Source organism: Perognathus longimembris, chromosome 1, assembly GCF_023159225.1.
Source record: "Perognathus longimembris pacificus isolate PPM17 chromosome 1, ASM2315922v1, whole genome shotgun sequence".
Taxonomy (NCBI): Eukaryota; Metazoa; Chordata; class Mammalia; order Rodentia; family Heteromyidae; genus Perognathus; species Perognathus longimembris.
The window spans coordinates 129,331,338-129,352,265 of record NC_063161.1 but is presented as its reverse complement, the minus strand read 5'-3'; the positions used below and the strand labels follow the sequence as shown (position 1 = coordinate 129,352,265).

General features: G+C 43.5%; 2 protein-coding genes and 2 non-coding genes across 10 annotated transcripts in view; 3 read left to right on the top strand and 1 right to left on the bottom strand.

The window, feature by feature from the left end:
- Ubap2 (ubiquitin associated protein 2) overlaps positions 1 to 20,928 on the top strand; it is a 98,967-nt gene that overhangs the window by 73,679 nt on the left and 4,360 nt on the right. For 5 of the 7 annotated variants that reach the window (XM_048364091.1, XM_048364010.1, XM_048364137.1 and 2 more), the window contains 10 exons: positions 3,062 to 3,275; positions 4,710 to 4,984; positions 5,993 to 6,162; positions 8,169 to 8,382; positions 10,921 to 10,963; positions 12,333 to 12,516; positions 13,367 to 13,436; positions 18,240 to 18,465; positions 19,797 to 19,888; positions 20,732 to 20,779. In XM_048364091.1, the coding sequence (XP_048220048.1) occupies positions 3,062 to 3,275; positions 4,710 to 4,984; positions 5,993 to 6,162; positions 8,169 to 8,382; positions 10,921 to 10,963; positions 12,333 to 12,516; positions 13,367 to 13,436; positions 18,240 to 18,465; positions 19,797 to 19,888; positions 20,732 to 20,779 (1,536 nt within the window). The remainder of the gene's footprint in view (positions 1 to 3,061; positions 3,276 to 4,709; positions 4,985 to 5,992; positions 6,163 to 8,168; positions 8,383 to 10,920; positions 10,964 to 12,332; positions 12,517 to 13,366; positions 13,437 to 18,239; positions 18,466 to 19,796; positions 19,889 to 20,731; positions 20,780 to 20,928) is intronic. The other 2 variants (XM_048363925.1, XM_048363831.1) reach the window with 1 other exon arrangement.
- On the top strand, positions 102 to 182 carry LOC125341754. The gene has a single exon (XR_007209077.1). It is a non-coding gene; the product is annotated as a small nucleolar RNA SNORD121A (small nucleolar RNA).
- Positions 11,601 to 11,678, top strand: LOC125341761. The gene has a single exon (XR_007209078.1). It is a non-coding gene; the product is annotated as a small nucleolar RNA SNORD121A (small nucleolar RNA).
- On the bottom strand, positions 20,074 to 20,622 carry LOC125364661 (10 kDa heat shock protein, mitochondrial). Its single transcript, XM_048364317.1, has one exon. The coding sequence runs from the start codon at positions 20,562 to 20,564 to the stop codon at positions 20,256 to 20,258; it is 309 nt and encodes a 102-aa protein (XP_048220274.1). The 5' UTR covers positions 20,565 to 20,622; the 3' UTR covers positions 20,074 to 20,255.

The following is a 20,928-nucleotide window of genomic DNA, read 5'->3' as shown; positions in this document are numbered from 1 at the left end:
AGGAATATACCCATTACAATGGTAGTCTATAATATGATACAAGCCTTGCAATTTTTATCTTACAAGTACTGTGAATACTAAAATTCCTGCATTAGATCTCAGTCCAGAAAACAGTGATGTGATTGTTTCCAAGCACATATCTGATGATTCTATGTGGAATTTAACTACTGAGTTTCCTGGACCAAAATAAAAATATTTCTTCATGATAGAATTCTCTTTCAAGTAATAGTCACTCCAATTGAAAACATCTTTCTTACTAATAATTTATTCCCTCAGATTTGTTAACAGTGTGCCCCTATTTTTAATATATTTAGTTGACCTAAATGCAAATGTTTGTTAGGTGCTCTCTCTCGCTCTCTCTCGCTCTCTCTCGCTCTCTCTCGCTCTCTTGCTCTCACTCTCTCTCACTCTCGCTCTCTCTCTCTCTCACTCTCTCTCTCTCTCTTGCTCTCTCTCTCTCTCTCTCTCTCTCTCTCTCTCTCTCTCTCTCTCTCTCTCTCTCTCTCTCTCTCTCCCTCTCTCCAATCCTGGGGCTGGAACTCAGGGCCTGAGCACTGTCCCTGGCTTCTTTTTGCTCAAGGCTAGCACTCTACCACTTGAGCAACAGTGCCACTTCTGGCCATTTTCTGAGGAATCGAACCCAGGGCTTCATGTATATGAGGCAAGCACTTTACCACTAGGCCATATTCCCAGCCCCTGTTTGTTAGTCTTGACTTATACAAAACTAATTTTAAGTCTATCGAGGTGTTCTTGTTTCTGTAATTTTCTTTGTTCTAATTCCAAAAAATAAAGGCTCCTTTTCTCTTCAAGTGCCAAACAGTATAATAGAGGCCCTTTTGTTTGAATGTGTTTTCATTGAAACAGTGTCCTTCAATTGTGTGTATATAACTGACTCCTGGTGAGTTAGACTGTCATCAGAAAGAACTTCTGAAACTATTAAAGAATGAGACCTAGCTTGTGAAAAGGTAGCTGTAGAACAACAAAGCAATTTTGGATTTCCTTACAACTGGCATACTCCCTGTTTTTCAATGTTAATGACAAAATAAAATTATTTTTATTTCCTTGGTCTTACTTCTTATGGGAAACAATGTTTTCTGGTTTTTACCCTGGGAGAGGTTTTGTTTTGTTTTTTGCCAGTCCTGGGGGTTGAACTCAGGGCCTGAGCACTGTCCCTGGCTTCTTTTTGCTCAAGGCTAGCACTCTGCCACTTGAGCCACAGCTCCACTTCTGGCCATTTTCTATATATGTGGTGCTGAGGAATGGAGCCCAGGGCTTCATCTATATAAGGCGAGCACTTTACCACTAGGCCATATTCCCAACCCCTGGAAGATATTTTTTAATATGTATATTTTTTGGTTGTTGTTGTTGTTGTTGTTGTTTTAATTTTTCCTGGTGGTGCTAAGGATCAAACCGAAGAACTCATACTAGTCAAGTATTCTGCCATTGAGCTCTATTTCTAGGCTCTGATGTTTTTATTTATTTTGCTAGTACAAAGCCTTTTATGTAGCTAGGATTACAGACATAAGCCACCAATGCCTGATTATCTGGTGTCATTTTTGGTAACAAATTTGTCAGAATGATACTGAAATGTTTTTAACAATATAATGTTTTTTTTACAATATTTTCTGGTTGTAGGCTTTCATTTGGATTTTTTTTTTTTTTTTTGAGACAGGGTCTTGATGGGTAGCACTGGCTGGCCTTGAACTTTTAATCCTCTTGCCTCCGTTTTATGAGTATAGGATTGCAGGCTTGTGCCACCATACTTGTCTCTTTTTTTGGGTGGGGGGGGGCAGTCCTGGGCCTTGGACTCAAGGCCCGAGCACTCTCCCTGGCTTCTTTTTGCTCAAGGCTAGCACTCTGCCACTTGAGCCACAGCTCCACTTTTGGCCGTTTTCTATATATGTGGTGCTGGGGAATCGAACCCAGGGCTTCATGTATACGAGGCAAACACTCTTGCCACTAGGCCATATTCCCAGCCCCATACTTGTCTCTTTGGATCTGTATATATGAACTATGACAGAACAGGAATAGGAGTAGCATTATTTTATGTAAATTTAATTTTTTCTAGAGCATGTTTGGTGTTTTAAGGTATTTGCTTATCAATTACCTGTGTGTTTCAGTATTTAAACTCTGTAACCTGTATTTGATATAGTGTATTATTATACACTGCATTTGATATACAGTGTGACCTCAGAGCTGACCTCTTTTGTTGTAATCATTAAAGATGATCACTATGGCGGGGTACTGGTGACTCACGCCTGTAATATTAGCTACACAGGGGGCTGAGATATGAGGATCACCATTCAATGCCAGCCCAAGCGGGAAAGCCTATGAAATACTCTTCATTCCATTTAAGCACCAAAAATGCCAGAAGTGGAGCTGTGGCTCAAGTGAGAGTGATAACCATGAACAAAAAAGTTGAGGGACCGAGCCCAAGCTCTGAGTTCAAGCTCGAGGACTGACACACACAAAAACGATGACCACTATTGTGACAGATGCATTTTGTTGTGGCTTGTCAAGCATGTTTTTGTCATTTACTTTTATTCCTGTTTAGTGTTAGAAAACTGATTTATAATTGTGATTTTAAAGCATCACTTAAAAACAAATTCCTTCAAATCGATGGCAAATATTTCTGTTCCTTTTAAACTGTCAGAACCGGAAGGATGGCTGGTTTTCCAGGTCCTTCTTAGAGTGTAGTCATATTTTCATTTTTTGTTGGTTGTGGGGCTTGAACTCAGGGCCTGGGCGCTGTCCTTGAACTTTTTGCTCAAGGCCAGCACTCTACCAGGTTGAATTTTCAGTGGTTAATTGGAGATAAGAGTCTCACAACTTCTGCTCAGGCTGGCTTCAAACCACAGTCCTCAGCCTCCTGAGTAGCTAAAATTATAGGCATGAGCCACCAGCTCATGAGCCTGGCTTCATGTGGCATTTTCTAAAATGTGACTTACTAGTTTAGATGTTCCAGGATATCTTCTTTAAAATACTTCTGGAAATATTTTGATATTGTGATCCTGGAGTAGTCTATATTCCTGAGAATTTGTTCTCTTATTTCTCTTTAAAGTCATCGGTCCTGGGGTCAGGATTTGGAGAGCTTGCACCATCAAAAATGTCAAACATAACCAGCTCCCAGATTTTGGAGCAGTTGAATACTTCGAGTTTGAGCCAGTTTACTGCCACCCCAAGTTCACAGCAGAATAGTACTAGCTCCCCCACAACTACGACATCTTGGGACCTCAAGCCCTCAGTATCCCAGTCTGCAGTCCTTAATCATTTTGGTAAGTATACTTTTTTGTTCTGGTGCCCATAATTAAAGACATGCTAAATTATTAGCAGAGTATTGAATTATCACCACCAAAGTGAATTTATCCAGAGACTTTTTTTTAAAGAATACTTGCACTTTTGTGAAAGAAAACACCATAGCCAAATCAAAAGATAAAATGTGTGAAAACACGTTTTAAACTTATACCATAGATAGAGGATTCAGTTTCCCTCCCTCCCTCCCTCCCTCCCTCCTTCCCTCCCTCCCTCCTTCCCTCCCTCCCTCCCTTCCTCCCTCCCTCCATTCCTTCCTTTCTTTCTTTCTTTTTTTAAATATGGACTTGAACTCAGGGTCTCATACCTGCTAGACAAGCACTCTACCACTAAGCCATTCCCAGCCCTAAACTAGAGTATTTTTAAAAGATTTTCCTATATGTATAGGAAGGTTGTTTTCCTATATATAGCAATTTTGAAGTTTTTGCTAAAATTTAAAGTATCTTTGAACCAGGATATATGGATATTCTAGCATTTGATGCTACAAGGATAGTTACACTTATAAAAAGATCTAACATACATATATGCCAATTTCCACATTTTTCAAAAAAGCACAGGCAGGAAAATTTGAACTCGTACTAATATAGAACTGGTTTAAAAAGTATAAATCCAATTCACTTGATTTATATGTACAAGTAGCTTTTCTATATTAATGTAAACAGTCTTTGAAAGTTAAAATGACTAGAGAAAATGAGGAATACATTAAGACAGGCATGCCTGTCTTTATGTTTTGGGGGGCTTTTTTTTTTTTTTTTTTTTTTTTTTTTTTGCCAGTCTTGGGGTTGACCTTAGGGTCTGAGCACTGTCCCTGGCTTCTTTTTGCTCAAGGCTAGCACTCTACCACTTGAGCCACAGCGCCTCTTCTGGCTTTTTCTATATATGTGGTGCTGAGGAATTAAACTCAGGGATTCATGTGTAGGAGACAAGCACTCTACCACTTGGCCATATTCCCAGCCCTTGGTTTTTGTTGTTGTTTTTTTACATAATATCTCTAAAGCAAGCATGAAGACAGTAGGGGGAAAATATGTATATTCATCATATGTATTTTTGTACATATACAACTTTTAAACATCTGTCAAAATAATAATATTTTAAAGTTTTGTGCCACAACCATAAAACAAAGCATAGCCCGTTCTTGGCTAATAGCACTTCACTATTATTAGAGGTTCCTATTCCATGTGCTTTAGCATAAAAACTCTGCATGATGAATAATGGCAAACCAATTCAGGCATTCTTCCCTCAGTACCAGTAGTTATAACTTCATTTATTGTCATATTCTCTCTCTCGATTTAAGAAGATGACTTACACTGAACAATGAAGGTATAAGAGGGAGTTGGAAATTCTTGTCACAGAATAATACATTGTTGCTTTTCTTTGTTCCTTTACATATTTCGTAGATTTTAAATCTCAGCCGGAACCATCCCCAGTTCTTAGCCAAATGAGCCAGCGACAGCAGCACCAGACCCAGACAGTCAGTGTTCCTCCTCCTGGTCTGGAGTCCTTTCCTTCTCAGGCAAAACATCGAGATTCAGCACCTGGAAATGGTACCTCCACTGTGAACAAACTCTTGCAGCTTCCTAACACAGCTGTGGAAAATATCTCCATACCTGCTCACCAGCCACAGCCCAAACACATCAAACTCCCGAAGCGTCGGATACCTCCAGCTTCTAAGGTCAGGATTCCATCATGGAATCATAGTCCCAGAGGGTTTATTGTGGCGAGATAAGTCTCAGAAACTGTGTTTGTTGTAAGCACTTTGCTAACTCGTATGGTATTCATAACTGTAATCCTTGCTGAGTTGGGAGACTTGAGGCAGGAGGATCAAGAGTTACCAGCTTGGACTACATAGAGTTAGACTGGGCTAGACATTTTTTTTTTTTTTTTTGGTGTTGGTATTAAGGCTTCAATTCAGGGGACCCTGCTACTCTTGTTTGCCTTTTTTTGATCATGGCTTATGCTGTTACCATTTGAGCAACACTTCTACTTCTATGTGTTAAAAAAGCAAGCTTACTGCTTTATGAGGATTTGGCCCTTTCTGAGAAGTTAGGTTTATATTTGAAGAAATAGATTTGTACTGAGAGCCAGAGAACCTTAATTCATATATAAATTTGAGGATCTAGCTCAAATCATTTGGTGTCCTGTATACTGCTTTCTCCTGTAATTGGAGAATGTGTGGTTTGTTGACCAGATAATGTTTTCAAAATTGGTGTCTCCCTTTAAAATAGTCAGCCAGCTCTAAGAAGCATTTATATTAACAACATCAACATCTATCCCCCTCCTCCCCATGACCCTTTAACAATTCTTTACTCTTCCTCTCCCTCACTCACTTTTTTTTTTTTGGCCAATGCTAGGGCTCAAGGCCTGAGCACTGACCCTGGCTTCTTTTTGCTCAAGTCTAGTACTGTCTACCACTTGAGCCACAGCGCCACTTCTGGCCTTTTCTGTTTTATGTGGTGCTGAGGAACCAAACCCAGGGCTTCCTGCATGCTAGGCAAGCACTCTACTACTAAGCCACATTCCCAGCCCCCAGTCCCCCCCCGCTTTTTTAAAATATATGTTCTTCTTTGTTTCTCATTCCCTGATTCTGCCAGTGTAGCCTGGGAGCCCAGTTGCTTTGTGGGTGCTTTTAGATTTGGAGTACTTGTCTTCTGTCCCTGACATGACACCTTTACTTTTCCAGATTCCAGCTTCTGCAGTGGAAATGCCTGGCTCAACAGACATCACAGGATTAAATGTTCAGTTTGGGGCCCTGGAATTTGGAACAGAACCTTCTCTCTCTGAGTTTGGATCAGCTCCAAGTAGTGGAAACAGTAATCAAATTCCTATCAGCTTATATTCGAAGTCTGTAAGGTACAAAACGTAACTACTTTTCTTATTTTGATCGAATTTAGTTCTTAGTTTGTAAAACAACACAACAGTTCTAAGAAATCCCTTGTTGGAGATCATGTAATCCTGTGTTAACGAGTGTGTGAAGTTATCAATGGTTTCCAATTCTAAAACTTTCCCTCCTCCTCCCATAACCTATAGCAAGCATATACTCAAAATTTCTTATTTATTGTCATCCCTTGACAATCTATTTCAGGATTTGCCTAATCTGGACATTACACAACTGTTGTTTTCAAGGTTTATTCTTTGCTGAAATTGAAATTTGAACTTAAGGTCTCATGGTTGCTAGATTTGCTTGTTTGGTAGTTTTCTACCACTTGAGGCATGCTTCTAGCCCAGCTTTTTGTTATTTATTTATTTGCTAGTGCTGGTGCTTGATCTCTGGGTTTGGGCACTGAGCTTCTTTTGCTCAAGCCACAATGCCACTTCCAGCTTTTTCTGTGATTAATTGGAGATAAGAGTCTCATAGACTTCTCTGCCTGGGATGGCTTTGAACTGCAATCCTCAGATCTCAGCCTCCTCCTGAGTAGCTAGAATTACAGGACATGAGGCACCGACACCTGGCAATTGTTGGTTATTTTGGAGCTGGGCTTTCACAAGATTTTCTGGCTTTGAATTATGATCTCTTGCTCTCAGTCTCCTGAGTGGCTAGGATTACAGGCCTGAGCACCAATGCCCAGCTAAGGTTTATACCTTATTGCCAACGTTTCATTGTGCATCTATACCACATTGTGCCTATCCATTCATTACTTGATAAACGTTTGGCTTATTTCTTTGGATGATGATAGTGAATCATGCTGCTGTGTACATTCAGTTATACGTTTTGTGTGCTTTCTGTTCTTTTGAATATGTGTGGGGAACAGAATTGGTGGGTCCTGTCATTATTGCTATCTTTAGCTATTTGGATAACTTAATTTTTTTTACGACTGCAGCATTTTGCATTCCTACCAGTAATGTGGGAAGGATTAAAGTTTTCCACATCTTTGTAACATTTATTTTCCTGCAGTGGAATTTGTATACATATATAAAATGTATATATATATATATTGGAGAATTTGAACTCAGGACCTGCACTCACTAGGCTCTACCGTTTGAGCCATACTCTCAACTCTTTTTGATTTCATTCTTTTTGAGTAGATGTGGACTGGCTTGGACTATGATCCTGTTATTTAGGTTTCTAGAGTAGCTTGGATGACACACACCACCACCATCAGACACAGCTTATGGTTTTGTTTGGTATAGTTTGGTTTGGTGGTGGTGCTGGGACTTGAACTCACTACCTCACTTAGTTTTTTTACTCACAGCTGGTGCTCCTTGAGCCACCTCTCCAGTTCCAACATATCTTAACTCAGATAGCTGTTTGTAGAGTTAAGGTTCTCTCAAACTTTTTGCCTAGGTTGGCCTTGAACTATGATCCTCTCCATCTCTACCTCCCAAGGAGCTAGAAATACAGGGGTGAGCCACTGTACCCAGCCAGTAGAATTCTACAAATAAAAATTGCAGACTTGAGGCATTATCTTTTAGTGTTTCCGTATAGAGGCAGAGTTCATGCATTTGGTGATAGTAGAATCTCCAGTATGGACGTGAATGTGTGCATGCACTTCCAGACAAATACAGAATAGAGAAAAACAGTATTTTGGTTTTGGTTCTGGGCACTCCTACAATTCATTCTTTGACCCTGCCCATTTTTCTGGGTTTTTTTGTTTGTTTGTTTGTTTTGTTTTTTTACTTCTATCAGCCTTACTTGTTTTGAGTCTCCTTAAGTTTAAAGTTTCTTAAAGAGTTTTAACAATCTCTACCTGTTAGTTAAATTAGATAGATCATGTGTGTGTAAATTTAATTGTATCAAAAATAATACAGTAATATAAATACATTCCATGTTTATTTAATTAAGAATGTGGCTATAATTGATTTTGTTGTCTATATCAAATGACATTAATGTGTATCTTAATACCATTTACTGTTTTTAGTGATCCTTTGAATACCTCTTTACCAATGACCAGTGCTGTACAGAACACCACCTATACAACTTCAGTCATTACCTCCTCTAGTCTGACCAGCTCAGCCCTGAGCTCTAATAGCCCAGTAACAACGTCTTCCTCCTATGACCAGAGTTCTGTGCATAATAGGATCGCATACCAAAGCTCTGTGAGCCCCTCAGAGTCAACTCCAGGAACTATCACAGTAAGTAGTTTTCTAAGTTTCTCCTCTTTGGATATTCTCTTTAAAAGTTAGTGTATGGGTTAGGTAAATTATGCCTTTGGGTAAGATTTTTATATTGCAAATTGGCCAGCCATTTGAGTGAATCTTGGTAGTACGTGAGGTTGGTGATAGCAACGTGGAGTACGTGGAGCTACACACACACATCCTAGCTATTCAAAGGTGCAGGTAAAAGGATTGTTAAGATCAAGGCTAGGTGAGGCCAAAGCTAGTGAGACTGATTGAATGAATGAGTAAATGAATAGTAGTTTTTACACAAAACCATGCAAATACAGAATATTTCCATTATTACAGAAAGTTCTCTTTAACAGTGCTGGTGGTATGCTGCTTCTGAAACATAATCAGGCCCTTTGTTATCTATGTGTCAGTCCCCATCATCTCCAGGATATTTCAATCCCAGGTCTAGTTTGAGCTTTAGCTATCTTTGTCCACATCACTGCCCATTTCATTGTTTTCAGCTACTGATTCCGATTTCCCTGGATCCTTGATATTTGTGTGTTTTGAACTTCTGCATTCCTCTCCTACAAGTGTGTAGTCCTCCCTTGTGTCTGTCCAACAGTTGTACTTTATTATTTTTCAGTGCTGGAGACTGAGGGCTTTGCTCATGTATGGCAGGCACTGTACTACTGAGCTGCATCTCCAGCTCTTATGGCTTATAGAGATTTTTTGGTGGTCTTGGAAATTGAACTTAGGCCTTCTGCTTGCTCTTCCACTTAAATCACAGCCTAATCCATCACGTTTATTTTCAAGATGAAATGAAATATTTCTCAGCTGTGATAACTACTACTTCATATCCCCTTTTTGATTTTTTAAAATTTGGTACAGTTTGGGGAAGGCTTGTTTAAATGTCAGATTTATGCTATTTAGAATACACATACTATAAAAATGCAGCTACCATAAAAATGTATTTTGCTAGCCAGGCACCAGTGGCTCATGCCTATAATCCCAGCTATTCAGGAGGCTGAGACCTAGAATCAGTTCAAAGTCATTAGTGCTAAATTAAACTAGATACAGGTTAATACACAAACAGTAGCTACAATATCTCTTTCTTTAATAGTTTTTACTCTTGTTGTTTTTATTGGTCATGGGACTTGAACTCAGGGCTTAGGCATTACCCTTGAGATATATTTTGCTCGAGGCTAGCATTCTACCCCTTGGTCCACAGTGGTGGTTAATTGGCTATAAGAATCTCACTGATTTTCCTGTCCCAGCTGGCTTTGAACCATGATCCTCAGGCCTTGCCTCCTGACTAGCTAGGATTACAGGTATGAGCCACCAACACCTGGCTAGTTTTGATTTAGGAGTGTCTGTCTTAGTCTTAGCCTTTTTCCGTGCTTCTTTTGTCAGGGCACAGTGTCTAATCCTTGTAGACTCTGCGATTGTGTGCCATGGCTTTGTGCTCAGCTGGTGGAAGAGATACCCTTTCATAGAAATGGGATTTTTCTTACATCAGTTCCATTGGAACTGGTTTATTTAAACCAGTTGTTTCCAGATTCTGCTTCTAGTGTATCGCCCGACCTAAGCGACTCCCCATTTCTTTAAGGTCATATCTCATTTTTGCTGAGAACCATTTTGCTAGCAATGTAAAACATGTTGAGGCATAATGCAGTGGCTCCCCGTAATCTCAGCTGCTCCAGGGTAGAGATTGAACGGATTACTGTTTGAGGCCAGTCCAGACCCGATTTTAAGAAATGATCTGACTGAGTGTGTCAGAGCATACCAATAATTCCAGGTATGAGAAAAATACAAGTAGAGGATTGTAATTGAAGGGTGGTTCCAGGCAAAAACTCCAAACCCTGCCCAAAAATAAAACAAAAAAGAGCTTGGATATGATGTAAGTGATAGAGTGCCTGCTAACATTTTCTTTCTTGTACACTTAAGTGGCACATAGGAATCAGAACTTGCATGAGACTAGAAAGGTATCTATTCATTTAAATACTGGTACAGCCAGGCACTGGTGGCTCACACCTGAAATCCTAGCTGCTCAGGAAGCTGAGATCTGAGGACCATGGTTCAAAACCAGCCCAGGTAGAAAAGTCTGTGAGCCTCTTAACTCCAGTGTAAACTACTCAGAAAAAGAAACCACAAGTGGTGCTGTGGCTGAAGTGGTAGAGTGCTAGCCTCGAGCACAAAGAGGCTCAATCAGGGACAGTGCTCAGGCCCTAAGTCAAGCCCAGGGATTGGCAAATAAATAAATAATAAGTAAAGTAAAATGGCACTATGTTCCCTAATGCATCTATGTTTCTTATACAGTTGAATACTTTAATTAAGGGACTATCTCATTGCTATGTCCTTTTTACTTCCCCCAAATACTAAAATCTGGTTTTCAAATAATGTCAGCATCTTGGAGTTTATTAGAGTTTGTTGTTTGTCTGATGAAACAATTGTTTCTTCATTAATCTATACTTCATATGACTACTGCTGAATCCCAATAGACCGTTATCTGAGTAATCATCTGGGTTTATATGTGGGTGCACTTATTTCCTCTTCTGTTCCTTGTAGAATGGACATGGTGGTGGACGAAGTCAGCAAACACTAGACACTAGTAAGTATATCAGCTAACTGTTCATGTGGCTGGCAGAAATCAAAGAAACATGGTTGGTGTGATGAAAACACCAATTGGCCAATGCATCATTTTTTAAAAAACAGCCTTTTTATATTTTTATTGGAAACCCTCTCTCTCCCCACCCTATTAATTAGTTCTTAATTAATGTTTGACATAATGGAGTTTAAACTCTAGGCCTCAGGCTTGCAAGGTAGGTAGGTGCTCTGCCACTTGAGCTATGCCTCGGCCTCCTCCTCTTTTTTGAAGTAGGTCTTGCTGTATAGTCCAAGCTAGCCTCAAACTCTAGATCTCCTTCCCTGAGAAAACAGGAATGTGACACCACATGCTTCCCCTCCCTTTCCATCTCTTGGTCTTTTAGGGAGAGCCTTACTATGGGCCTAATGTCAGGTCATCCCCAAATTCAGGCAAGTACTTTCAGGTGAGGCACATCATTTTGTCTTTATCTGATTGTCTAAGAACAGATTTCACATTTGGAATAATCTGTCAATGAAAGTGAGGACTTCGGAATGCAAAGGATTCTAAGACTTGACCTATCTGCCTAAAGACAGTTGGCTTGCCCCTGCCTGTTCTTCCTGTTAAGAGTGCCGTTCCTGGTGCTTACATAGAGTCTGGCAGGAGGGAAAAGACAGTGATGTACTTCCAAGCACATATCTGAATTGTATGTGTGGACAGAATTAAGCTGAGTCTTTTCCATAGGTCAGGTTATGTCCTTGTCCGTTCTGACGTCTTGTAAGTTGTTATGTGCTCTGAGGGTAATCTGTTGAAGCACATTCCAAGGATATTCTTGTGCAGTACATTTGGAAGTAGGTATCGGGCAGCAATGTGTTTTCTTTCTGTTGCAGATTATAGACAGTGTAGACAGTGTGCTCACTCTGCATTTTCACACCCACTTGCCCTAAGCTGGTATTGAGCTGTGGCAGTGCCATCTGCGTTGGTGCGAAGTAGATGAAAGTTCGTGGGGTGGCTTGCTAATCAGCTCTTCAGTCTTCTCCGTTGAGCCTTTGGAGGAAAATTTGCCTTACCTTGTAATTATGCATACCAATCTACTTGCCTTCTAGTTGCTGCAAATGTTAGGTGATTGTAGGTGGCAGTGGTATGTTCACAGGACAGCGGATGACTGTTAACATGCCATTGCCTGTTTTTTGTTCAAATCTTGCCTGTCCCATCATCACACAGTTCCAGTAGTAAAGTCTGACAGAGATGGGGCCATCTGGTGATACGCTTGGGAATTGTCCTAGGTTGTATAACTTTATATATGTGTCACCTGAGCCTAACATTTCCCAAGATGCTGAGCATATTTCCAATAAATGATGTTGGTTCAGGAGCTCAACACATCTGTTTCTTACAGCTACTTCATCCGTTCCAGCTCCAAAGACAGCAGATCCTCCCTCCACCCTCCCGTCTGTGGGCTCCCTGCCCAGCACCACCTCCTGCACTGCGCTTCTGCCCTCTGCATCCCAGCACACTGCCACTTTGCCCTCCTTGTCCCAGCCTGGTGACCTGCCCGGCAGTCCCCTCTCTCAGCTTAGCAGGTATGGAGGAACTGTGGGCCCCAAGTGAGAAGCACATTGGGGCAAAGTCCTTGAGCCCCTCTGGGCTTGTTTCTATGAACAAAATCCACTTGATGCCCCTTACATGATTTGAGCTTTTCCCTAGTTTAGGTTTGGGCCTGGCCAGATCTCAAAAGGACTGGATGTGAAAAGTGACCACTTGTAATGTCTCTGCTGCAACAGCACTGCGGGTCTCCTGGGGAAGGGATGGGCCTTGAGTTCCCAGCACTTTCCTTGGACTTTAAGGCAGGTGCTGTAAACCTAACCTGTCCCAGCTCTCAGCCAGGGCACTAGGACATGGAGTAAGAATGTGGTTGGATTTCCGAGCAGAGGTCTGACTTACACTTGTCATGGCTCCAGAGATCAATTCTTAGAACAGGGTGTAGGAAAATAGGTTTGTTTGTTACCTTTGTAGACTTTCCTTTTAACTCCTTTAGTTGGGAGCAAAATCATTGGATTTGGCCTCTGGACATGAGAAATTAGGTTCTTACTTTGTCATGTGGTGTCATTTTATGAGCTCTCAATCAAGCCCGGCAGAGTTGGCAGTATAATAGTGTTTTTATTCTTTACATCTGCAAGAGCAAAGGGATCTTGTCTACTGAACTCGCCTCTGGAAGTTTCTGCTAGGATATATGAGATCTCATGGCAAGGGGTCCTGTAGGTCATTCCTAATCCACCAGTTCCCAGTCACCAGGTTCTGAGGGCAGGAGGTCTGAAGCTCAGCTTTCCCAGGAACAGGAATAAGCTTGATTGTTGCCGTCCAAGCGAAGGTGGCCTGACTTGTGGAGAAACTTGTTTGAGTGGACATTTGGTGCTCTATTTTGTCTTCCAGTTCCCTCTCGAGCCACCAGAGCAGCCTCTCCTCTGTGCCTACAGCCCGCTCCTCGAACACACCACACACAGTAAGTATCCTCAGGCCACTCCCGCCCCCTTCCCAGCTCACCTGCAGTTTCCCACATGAAGCTAAGGCTTCAGTTGATGAATTGTGAAGGTCTGAGACAATCTGCATTAGCTGAGGTGTCTTGATATAGTTCCATGGTTCTAAGTGCTGATTTCCTGGGCTCTGTGCTGGCCGCCTTGCTTCCTGAGGTCTGACTCCTCGGAAGTACTGCCTCAGACCCATGTGCTCTTGGGAGGACTCAAGCAGTAAGCTTGCACCCAAGAGCTTGCTGTACTCTTTTCTTGTAGGAGACATTCCTACCCAATAGGGTATTTTTGTTTCCAAGAGTTTTTTATGTTCATGCATGCTTCATTAAAATAATTATGCATGTGTAAGTACTGGGGTCTAAACTCAGGGCCTGGCACTCTGCTGGTTTCCCCCCTTCCTCCCCTCAAGGCTACCATTTGAGCCACACCTCTACTTCTGGCTTTTGCTGATTCATTGGAGTCTCACATAGGTAGGCTTTGAACCTCGATGCTCAGATCTCAGCCTCCTGAGTAGCTTGGACCTCCATCCTCTGCTGTGCAAACATCTCTTAGACTGAAGTTCCTGGCTCTTGGCTGAGGCAGGGTAATTGTATTCTATTGGGGTCATTGGAACTTCATTCTTATTTGATCTAGCCCCATGCTGTCTTTCCCTACTCAGAAGTAGACACTTTAAAAAGGAAGTCTGGGGGATGGGAGGGCGAAAAGTCGAGCAGAATTGTGCTGTCAGGGAAGCCAGGTCAGGAGACGTTCCAAGTGGAGGTGTCAGCTGGGGTGTGCACATGGTTTCTCTTTGTAGTCAGGAACTGTTAATTTAGTCTGTGAAATGGAAGCACTGTTTTAGGGGATGTGGGTTGGGTGAGGGTGATGAGGTAGAAGGAATGGTGGGAGAATGGAGAGGAGGTGAGGAGGAGCTGGCACAGACAGGAGGTGAGGGGACTGCACAGAATGTTGGCTCCTGGGCAACAGGGCTTCAGGCAGGTTGGAGTAGCAGGTCCCCTAGCAGGGTGGATGGGTAGAGATGAATTTGAGGGACAGAAAATTGGTAAAAGAATCAGCTTACCTGCAGAATACCATGGTGGAAAAGGGCAATTCTATCCTTGGGTCTGATCCATCCAGTATGGTGGCTTTCAAATTCTAGTTTTCTAAGTAAAATCTCAAAATCTCTCTGATCCATTTTCCTAAAACACATAGGCTGCCATCTTCAACACGGAACGTGATGTGGGCACCTGCCTCTGCCTTGGGTCATGCTACCTTTTACCATGAGTGCTGAGGTGCAGTCTCCATGCCTTGAGCCCTGTTTCTTGTTTCTAGGAGGCTTGTGCTCTTGTACTTGGTGAACTGTACACTGTGTCAGCATAAAACATCTCACCATCTCCACCTCCCATGTAGCTTGAGGTAACAGGATGTAACACTGGGACCCAGCTAGATTTAGAGTCTCAAATTTTTCTTCCCTGGCTGGCCTCAAACCATCATTCTGTTCTCAGTCTCCCAAGAAGCTAAGATTACATATCTAAACCACTGGCACTGGCTTTCTTTGTTTTTTTTTTTTGTTTTGTTTTGGTCTTGATGCTAGTGTTGCCTTATATAGTAAGCCTGTATTATTTGTGCATTTATTATACATGACTTTGACCAAGTGTGGTAAATATCTTTTTAAATTGAAAGAAATTTCAAAAACAATTTAATTTTCCATACATAGTATTCTGCAGCTCAACTAATATGAAGAAACTCAGTGAGCCCCAAGTCATTGTCAGTTATGCTTAAATCTTTGTGCCAGCTGAATGTATCCCTGCTCCTAACTTCATGAAAATATTCCTCCCAAAAAAACTAATGTGGCCTAGTGGCTCACACCTGTAATCCTAGCTACTCAGGAGGCTGAGATCTGAGGATCGTGGTTTGAAGCAGCCTGGGCAGAAAAGTCCATGAGAGTCTTATCTCCAGTTAGCCACCAGAAAACCAGAAGTAGAATTGTGGTTCAGAGTGGTAGAGCACTAACCTTCAGTATAATAGCTCAGGGACAGTACCAGGCTGGGTTCAAGTCCCATGACCACCACCAACAACAACAAAAAACCCTCACAAAAATTGAATGTGCCCCAAATGAAAGAAAAACCAGGTACTGATGACTCACGCCTTATAATCCTAGCTACTCAGGAAGCTGAGGTATAAGGATAGAAGTTCAAAGCCAGCCCAAATAAGAATGCCTTACTTCCTGTAGCCTTCTTAAAGTGGCCTCATTGTATGTTGGCATTTTTCCAATTTGTAGGGGGAAAAAATAGCCCTTCAGGGATAGAGATACCAGTTCTATTTCTGACGTGGAGTTTTAACTCATTGTACTTGCTAGGCAGATACTCTACTACTTGAGTCATGTCAGGTAAAACCTCCTACTTTTCCCCTGGCCAGCCTTACACCATATTTCTCCTATCTTGGGCTCTCAAGTAGCTGGGACGATAGGTATTCACCTTGATGCCTGTCTTACTTTTTAGTTAAGAGTCTCACTAGCTTTTTTACCCATCTTTGCCTCAAAACTGCAACCCTCCTGTATTGTAATGTGCACCACCATACTGTATCAGCCTTTTTAAGCTAAATTAGTTTGGACATTTTATGCTCTTAATAGACATTATAGACATTGAGTTTCCTTTTTTGTGAGTTTGTTTATATTCTAGGTTCTTTTTTTTTTTTTTGCCAGTCCTGAGCCTTGAACTCAGGGCCTGAGCACTGTCCCTGAGCTGCTTTTTGCTCAAGGCTAGCAGCATTCTACCACTTGAACCGCAGCGCCACTTCAGGCTTTTTCTGTATATGTGGTATTCAGTAATTGAACCCAGGGCTTCATATATACAAGGCAAGCACTCTACCACTAGGCCATATTCCCAGCTCTAGGTTCGTTTTTGTGTTTGGTCCTTAATATCTTTCTAGGAACCTTGAAATTAGGGATACTAGTAGCCAATTTTGGTGGAAGGTGCATATATTGTGTTTAGATTTGGCATACCATTTGTTTGTTTTTTTTTTTTTTTTTTTTTTTTTTTTTGGCCAGTCCTGGGCCTTGAACTCAGGGCCTGAGTACTGTCCCTGGCTTCTTCCCGCTCAAGGCTAGCACTCTGCCACTTGAGCCATAGCGCCGCTTCTGGCCGTTTTCTGTATATGTGGTGCTGGGGAATCGAACCTAGGGCCTCGTGTATCCGAGGCAGGCACTCTTGCCACTAGGCTATATCCCCAGCCCCCATTTGTTTGTTTTTATTTTTATTATTTATTTGTTTGTTTGTTTGTTTTTTGGCCAGTCGTGGACCTTGGACTCAGGGCCTGAACACTGTCCCTGGCTTCTCTTTGCTCAAGGCTAGCACTCTGCCACTTGAGCCACAGCGCCACTTCTGGCCGTTTTCTATATATGTGGTGCTGGGGAATTGAACCCAGGGCTTCATGTATACAAGGTGAACACTCTTGCCACTAGGCCATATCCCCAGCCCCATTTGTTTGTTTTTAATTTAGTCAAATATATCTTTCATCACAGAGTGTGCCATATGTCTTTTTCATTTAGCCTTACAAAGGAAAGCTCAGTTTCTCCTACCTACACTTGCTCCTTGGGTAGGCTGAACAGGCTCTGTGCATATGGGGTTAGACCAGGGGAACCTGGGGTTTGGTTCTCTCACAGTGCTGGGAAGTGACAGGCAGAGATCACCGAAGGGACGCTTTCCAGGTGACTTTTCACCAATCGGCTGCTTCTCCTATGGATAGGGATTTTTTTTTTTCTTTTCTTCTCGTGTAAGGTTACATGACCAGTAACACTTCTGAGCCCTGGATAGACCTTTTTACTTCTGTGATAGATAATCTTGGGTGAAAGTCTGGCTTCTTACAGAAGTTGGTGACTGAGGTGCTTAACAATGCATCCTACATCTGCTTCTCATGAGCCTTCCCCACCCCGGTTCTGCCTTGAAGGAGAAAGAGTCTCAGGAAAGCACACTTTGCCTAAGTCTTAAGCTTGGAGAATCATTTCTGCACGTTCCCTGGACGAGGAAGGTGGTGGGGTATCCATAGGGACTGAGTGGCAGCCCCTCACCCGTTTCTTCCAGGACCTTCATGGTCTGCGTGTTCTCTAGGAGCGCCTGCACAGCACACCTGCAGTAGAGGTGCAGGTATTCTCTTACGGTTTTCTCCCACCTACTGGGTGGGGGCTTTATCCCCTCTGGTGCTACTCTTTCCACCCACCTCAGTGCTCAGCGTCCTCCAGCGAGCAGCCCGGGAACTGAGTTTCAAGACACTTTCTGCTGAATTTTGCCCTTCCCAGGTTGATCTTGTTAAACTGGCATAGTGACCAGCCACACCCTTTAGGCTAGACTACTGTGAAGAGCGGGAGTCTCAGCTGTTACTGGTTTTGCAATTAAAGGCTTTTCATGGCCTCCTGTGGTTTCCAGGCTAAAGTATCTAAGAAGTCTAGCAGGAAGTCCAAAGACTATGGTTTGGGCTAGCTTGCCTCCTCTGACACCAGGTGCGTTCTGCCCCTGTATTTATGTTCATATATGATCTGAAGTCTGCCTAAGTATTTCAGTGCCCTGTTTCAGGTACCAAAGCATGAGCAACTTGCAGAATTGGAGGCATCGATCACAGTTGAGTGTTTGTAAGTCCTGATACCCAAATCTGGCCATAGACAGGCCGCTGCGACCACTGAGAATAGAGCTTCTCGCCTCACAGTCCCTGGTCACTGGCATCATCCTCCGCCCATTGTGCCAGGAGACTGCAGGCTCAGAGGCCAGGCCAGTCTCTCCCAGCATCTTCTTCTTTGCCTCCAGATCCATGTGTCCTGGCTTTTGTTTTGCCAGCATGCCAGTGTGGAGAGCACCCCTCCCCTCCAGTCGTCGGTCACCTTCTCAACAGCAGCAACCCCTGCCTCGAGTGCCCAGTCCTCGGGTGGCAGCCTACCTGGGAGCATGAGCACTGTGAGCAGCCTCTGCCTGGGCGGAACCACTGTGAGCGCACCCAGCAGCTGTACCAGGGCCACGCCCTTGGTGACCTCAGGTAGGCACCCCAGGAAGGAGCCTTTCTGGTTCCCTTTGTAGCCCTTGTAAGGCTGTCCAGTGGCTACCAGGCCATGGTAGGCAGATGCAAGTACCAGAAAATCCTACACTTGCTCTTGCCCTGACTTTGCCATTGTGTTTATTGACCGAGTAAGGCCAACCAGCTCTCATATGGAAGGAATGGGATTCCTCAGGAATGCTGCTGCGACCCTTCACAGCATTTTATGTGACCAGTTGTCTGTCACCAGACCTAGACTGTTTTAATGGCTGAGCGGCATGACTTCCTTCTGTTTCGAGAAAGTAGTTGTTTTTTTTTGGCCAGTCCTGGGGTGTCGGATGTCGGGATCTGAACGATCCCCTTCTCCCCAACCCCACAGGGAGAATGGTGAACCCCGAAAAACTATGAAAGAGCACTTGGCCTTGCCCTCCACCAGCCGAAGGCCAAAGGTGCACTCACATGGACCTGCGCTAAGTTGAGGAAAGGTTGCTGAAGCCTCCCCTCCCCCCAGTCCCCCCACGTTACCAAGAGCGGGGGGCGAAAAGGAAGGCATCAGGGACACGCTGCGGTGGTGGGATGCATCTCAAAGACTTTAATATGGAAAGGCACTTATATAGAAGTAATGGCGGGAAAGAAAGGGGGCTGGCCAAAGGGCCAGTCATAGGCTAAGGACCATGTCCATCAAGTGACATCACGAAACTTCCTTTGTGGGCGGGACAACCCCATCATGGTGGCACGCACGTGTTCACCTCCCAAGGGGCGGAGGCCAGAAGGTGGGAGGGACTTCCATTGTCCCAAGGCTGGTGGAAGGGCAGCCTTCCCCCAAGGCCATAATAATCCCCAACACTGGGGCTTGAACTTGGGGCCTGGGCTCTGTCCCTGAGCTTCTTTTTGCTCAAGGTTAGCACTCTACCACTGGAGCCACAGCGCCACTTCTGGCTTTTTCTGTGTATGTGGTGCTGAGGAATCTAACCCAGGGCTTCATGCATGCAAGGCAAGCACTCTACCCCTAGGGCACATTCTCAGCCCAGCAGTTTGTTTCTTATGATGGTGTTTATTGAATGCAGTGTGCCCTTTGGCCTTGGAGGGCAAGAGTGTGTTTCTCTTTTGCTGTGAAACATCCAAAATACGGTGATGTGTATTCATGCCTTCCCTTGGCCACTTCCTAGCATGAGCCTAAGCGTGTCTCAGCCACTTGCTTGCCCTTGTAGCCAGGGACACATTTGGACTAGCGCTGTCACCAGCTGTGTGCCCAGAGAGCCTCCTCCCAAAACAGTCAGGGAACCTCACTTGCATGGTGGTGGTTCCACTCCATTTCTTTTTCCCTTCTGCAGGCAAAGCACCTCCAAACCTGCCTCAAGGGGTGCCTCCCCTGCTGCACAACCAGTACCTCGTGGGCCCTGGAGGACTGCTTCCTGCCTACCCAGTGAGCACATGGTGGAGCTCCTGCCTGGCCTTAGGAGTGGCACCTGGCAGGAGCTGAGGGTGTGTGGGGTGGGCCAAGGGGACCCAACTTGGGCTGCTTTTCACCCCCTATCTCTGGCCTTCATCCAGGCTGGTTCACACAGCCACTGATCCCAGTCCCATTTCTTTTTTTTTTTTTCATTTACATGTTTTATTTGGAAATGTTTATACCAGAACAGTGAAATTAAATTTTAGAGAGAATGGATATCATTACTTCAGTTATCAGCAGTTTATTATAAAAGGGTGATACGGAAATTATTTACATGATGAAAGATCTCAGAACTTCTATGGAATGGGCAGCTTCACATGATGCCATTTCAGTGATGCATTCACTCGACATACTTCCCAAGAATGTCACCATCTCTAAATAAGAAATAATCCTTGTCATCTAGAACTACTTTGGTGCCTCCATATTCTGGAAGAAGAACTTTATCACCCACTTTCACACTAACTGGCTGAATCTCTCCACCCTTTCCTTTAGAGCCCGATCCCACAGCCACTACTGTGGCTTGCAATACTTTTCCTTGAGACTTTTCTGGAAGCATAATGCCTCCTTTGGTTACAGTTTCTGCTGCACTCCTTTCGACCAACACTCGGTCAAACAAAGGGAGAAACTTCCTAAATGCTTGTCCAGCCATGACTCTCGCGGTCGCTACTCGGACTCTGCTCCCACGACTGCGCTGCAAGGAGAGACCCAGTCCCATTTCTGCATGTGACATGCCTCCGACCTTTTGACCCCTTGATGGGCCTTGGATTTCCTAGAAGTTGGGGTCTAGTCCTTAACATATTTTTGGTTCTCATATAGATCTATGGCTATGATGAGCTCCAGATGCTGCAATCCCGGCTGCCAATGGTGAGTAGGAAGTAGCATGGTGGGTCTGTGGCCATTTAGACTGGCTCATTCCTCCTTTGTTTTTGACTGCCACCCTGCTAAGCCCTCAGGCTCATCGGCCTATGGAATGCCCTGCCCACCACTGGTGGTGGTGGTTAGTTTCATTAGAT

What these genes read in the sequence shown, in the direction of transcription:
- LOC125364661 (XM_048364317.1), bottom strand. Translation starts at nt 20,564, where the DNA reads ATGGCTGGACAAGCATTTAGGAAGTTTCTCCCTTTGTTTGACCGAGTG.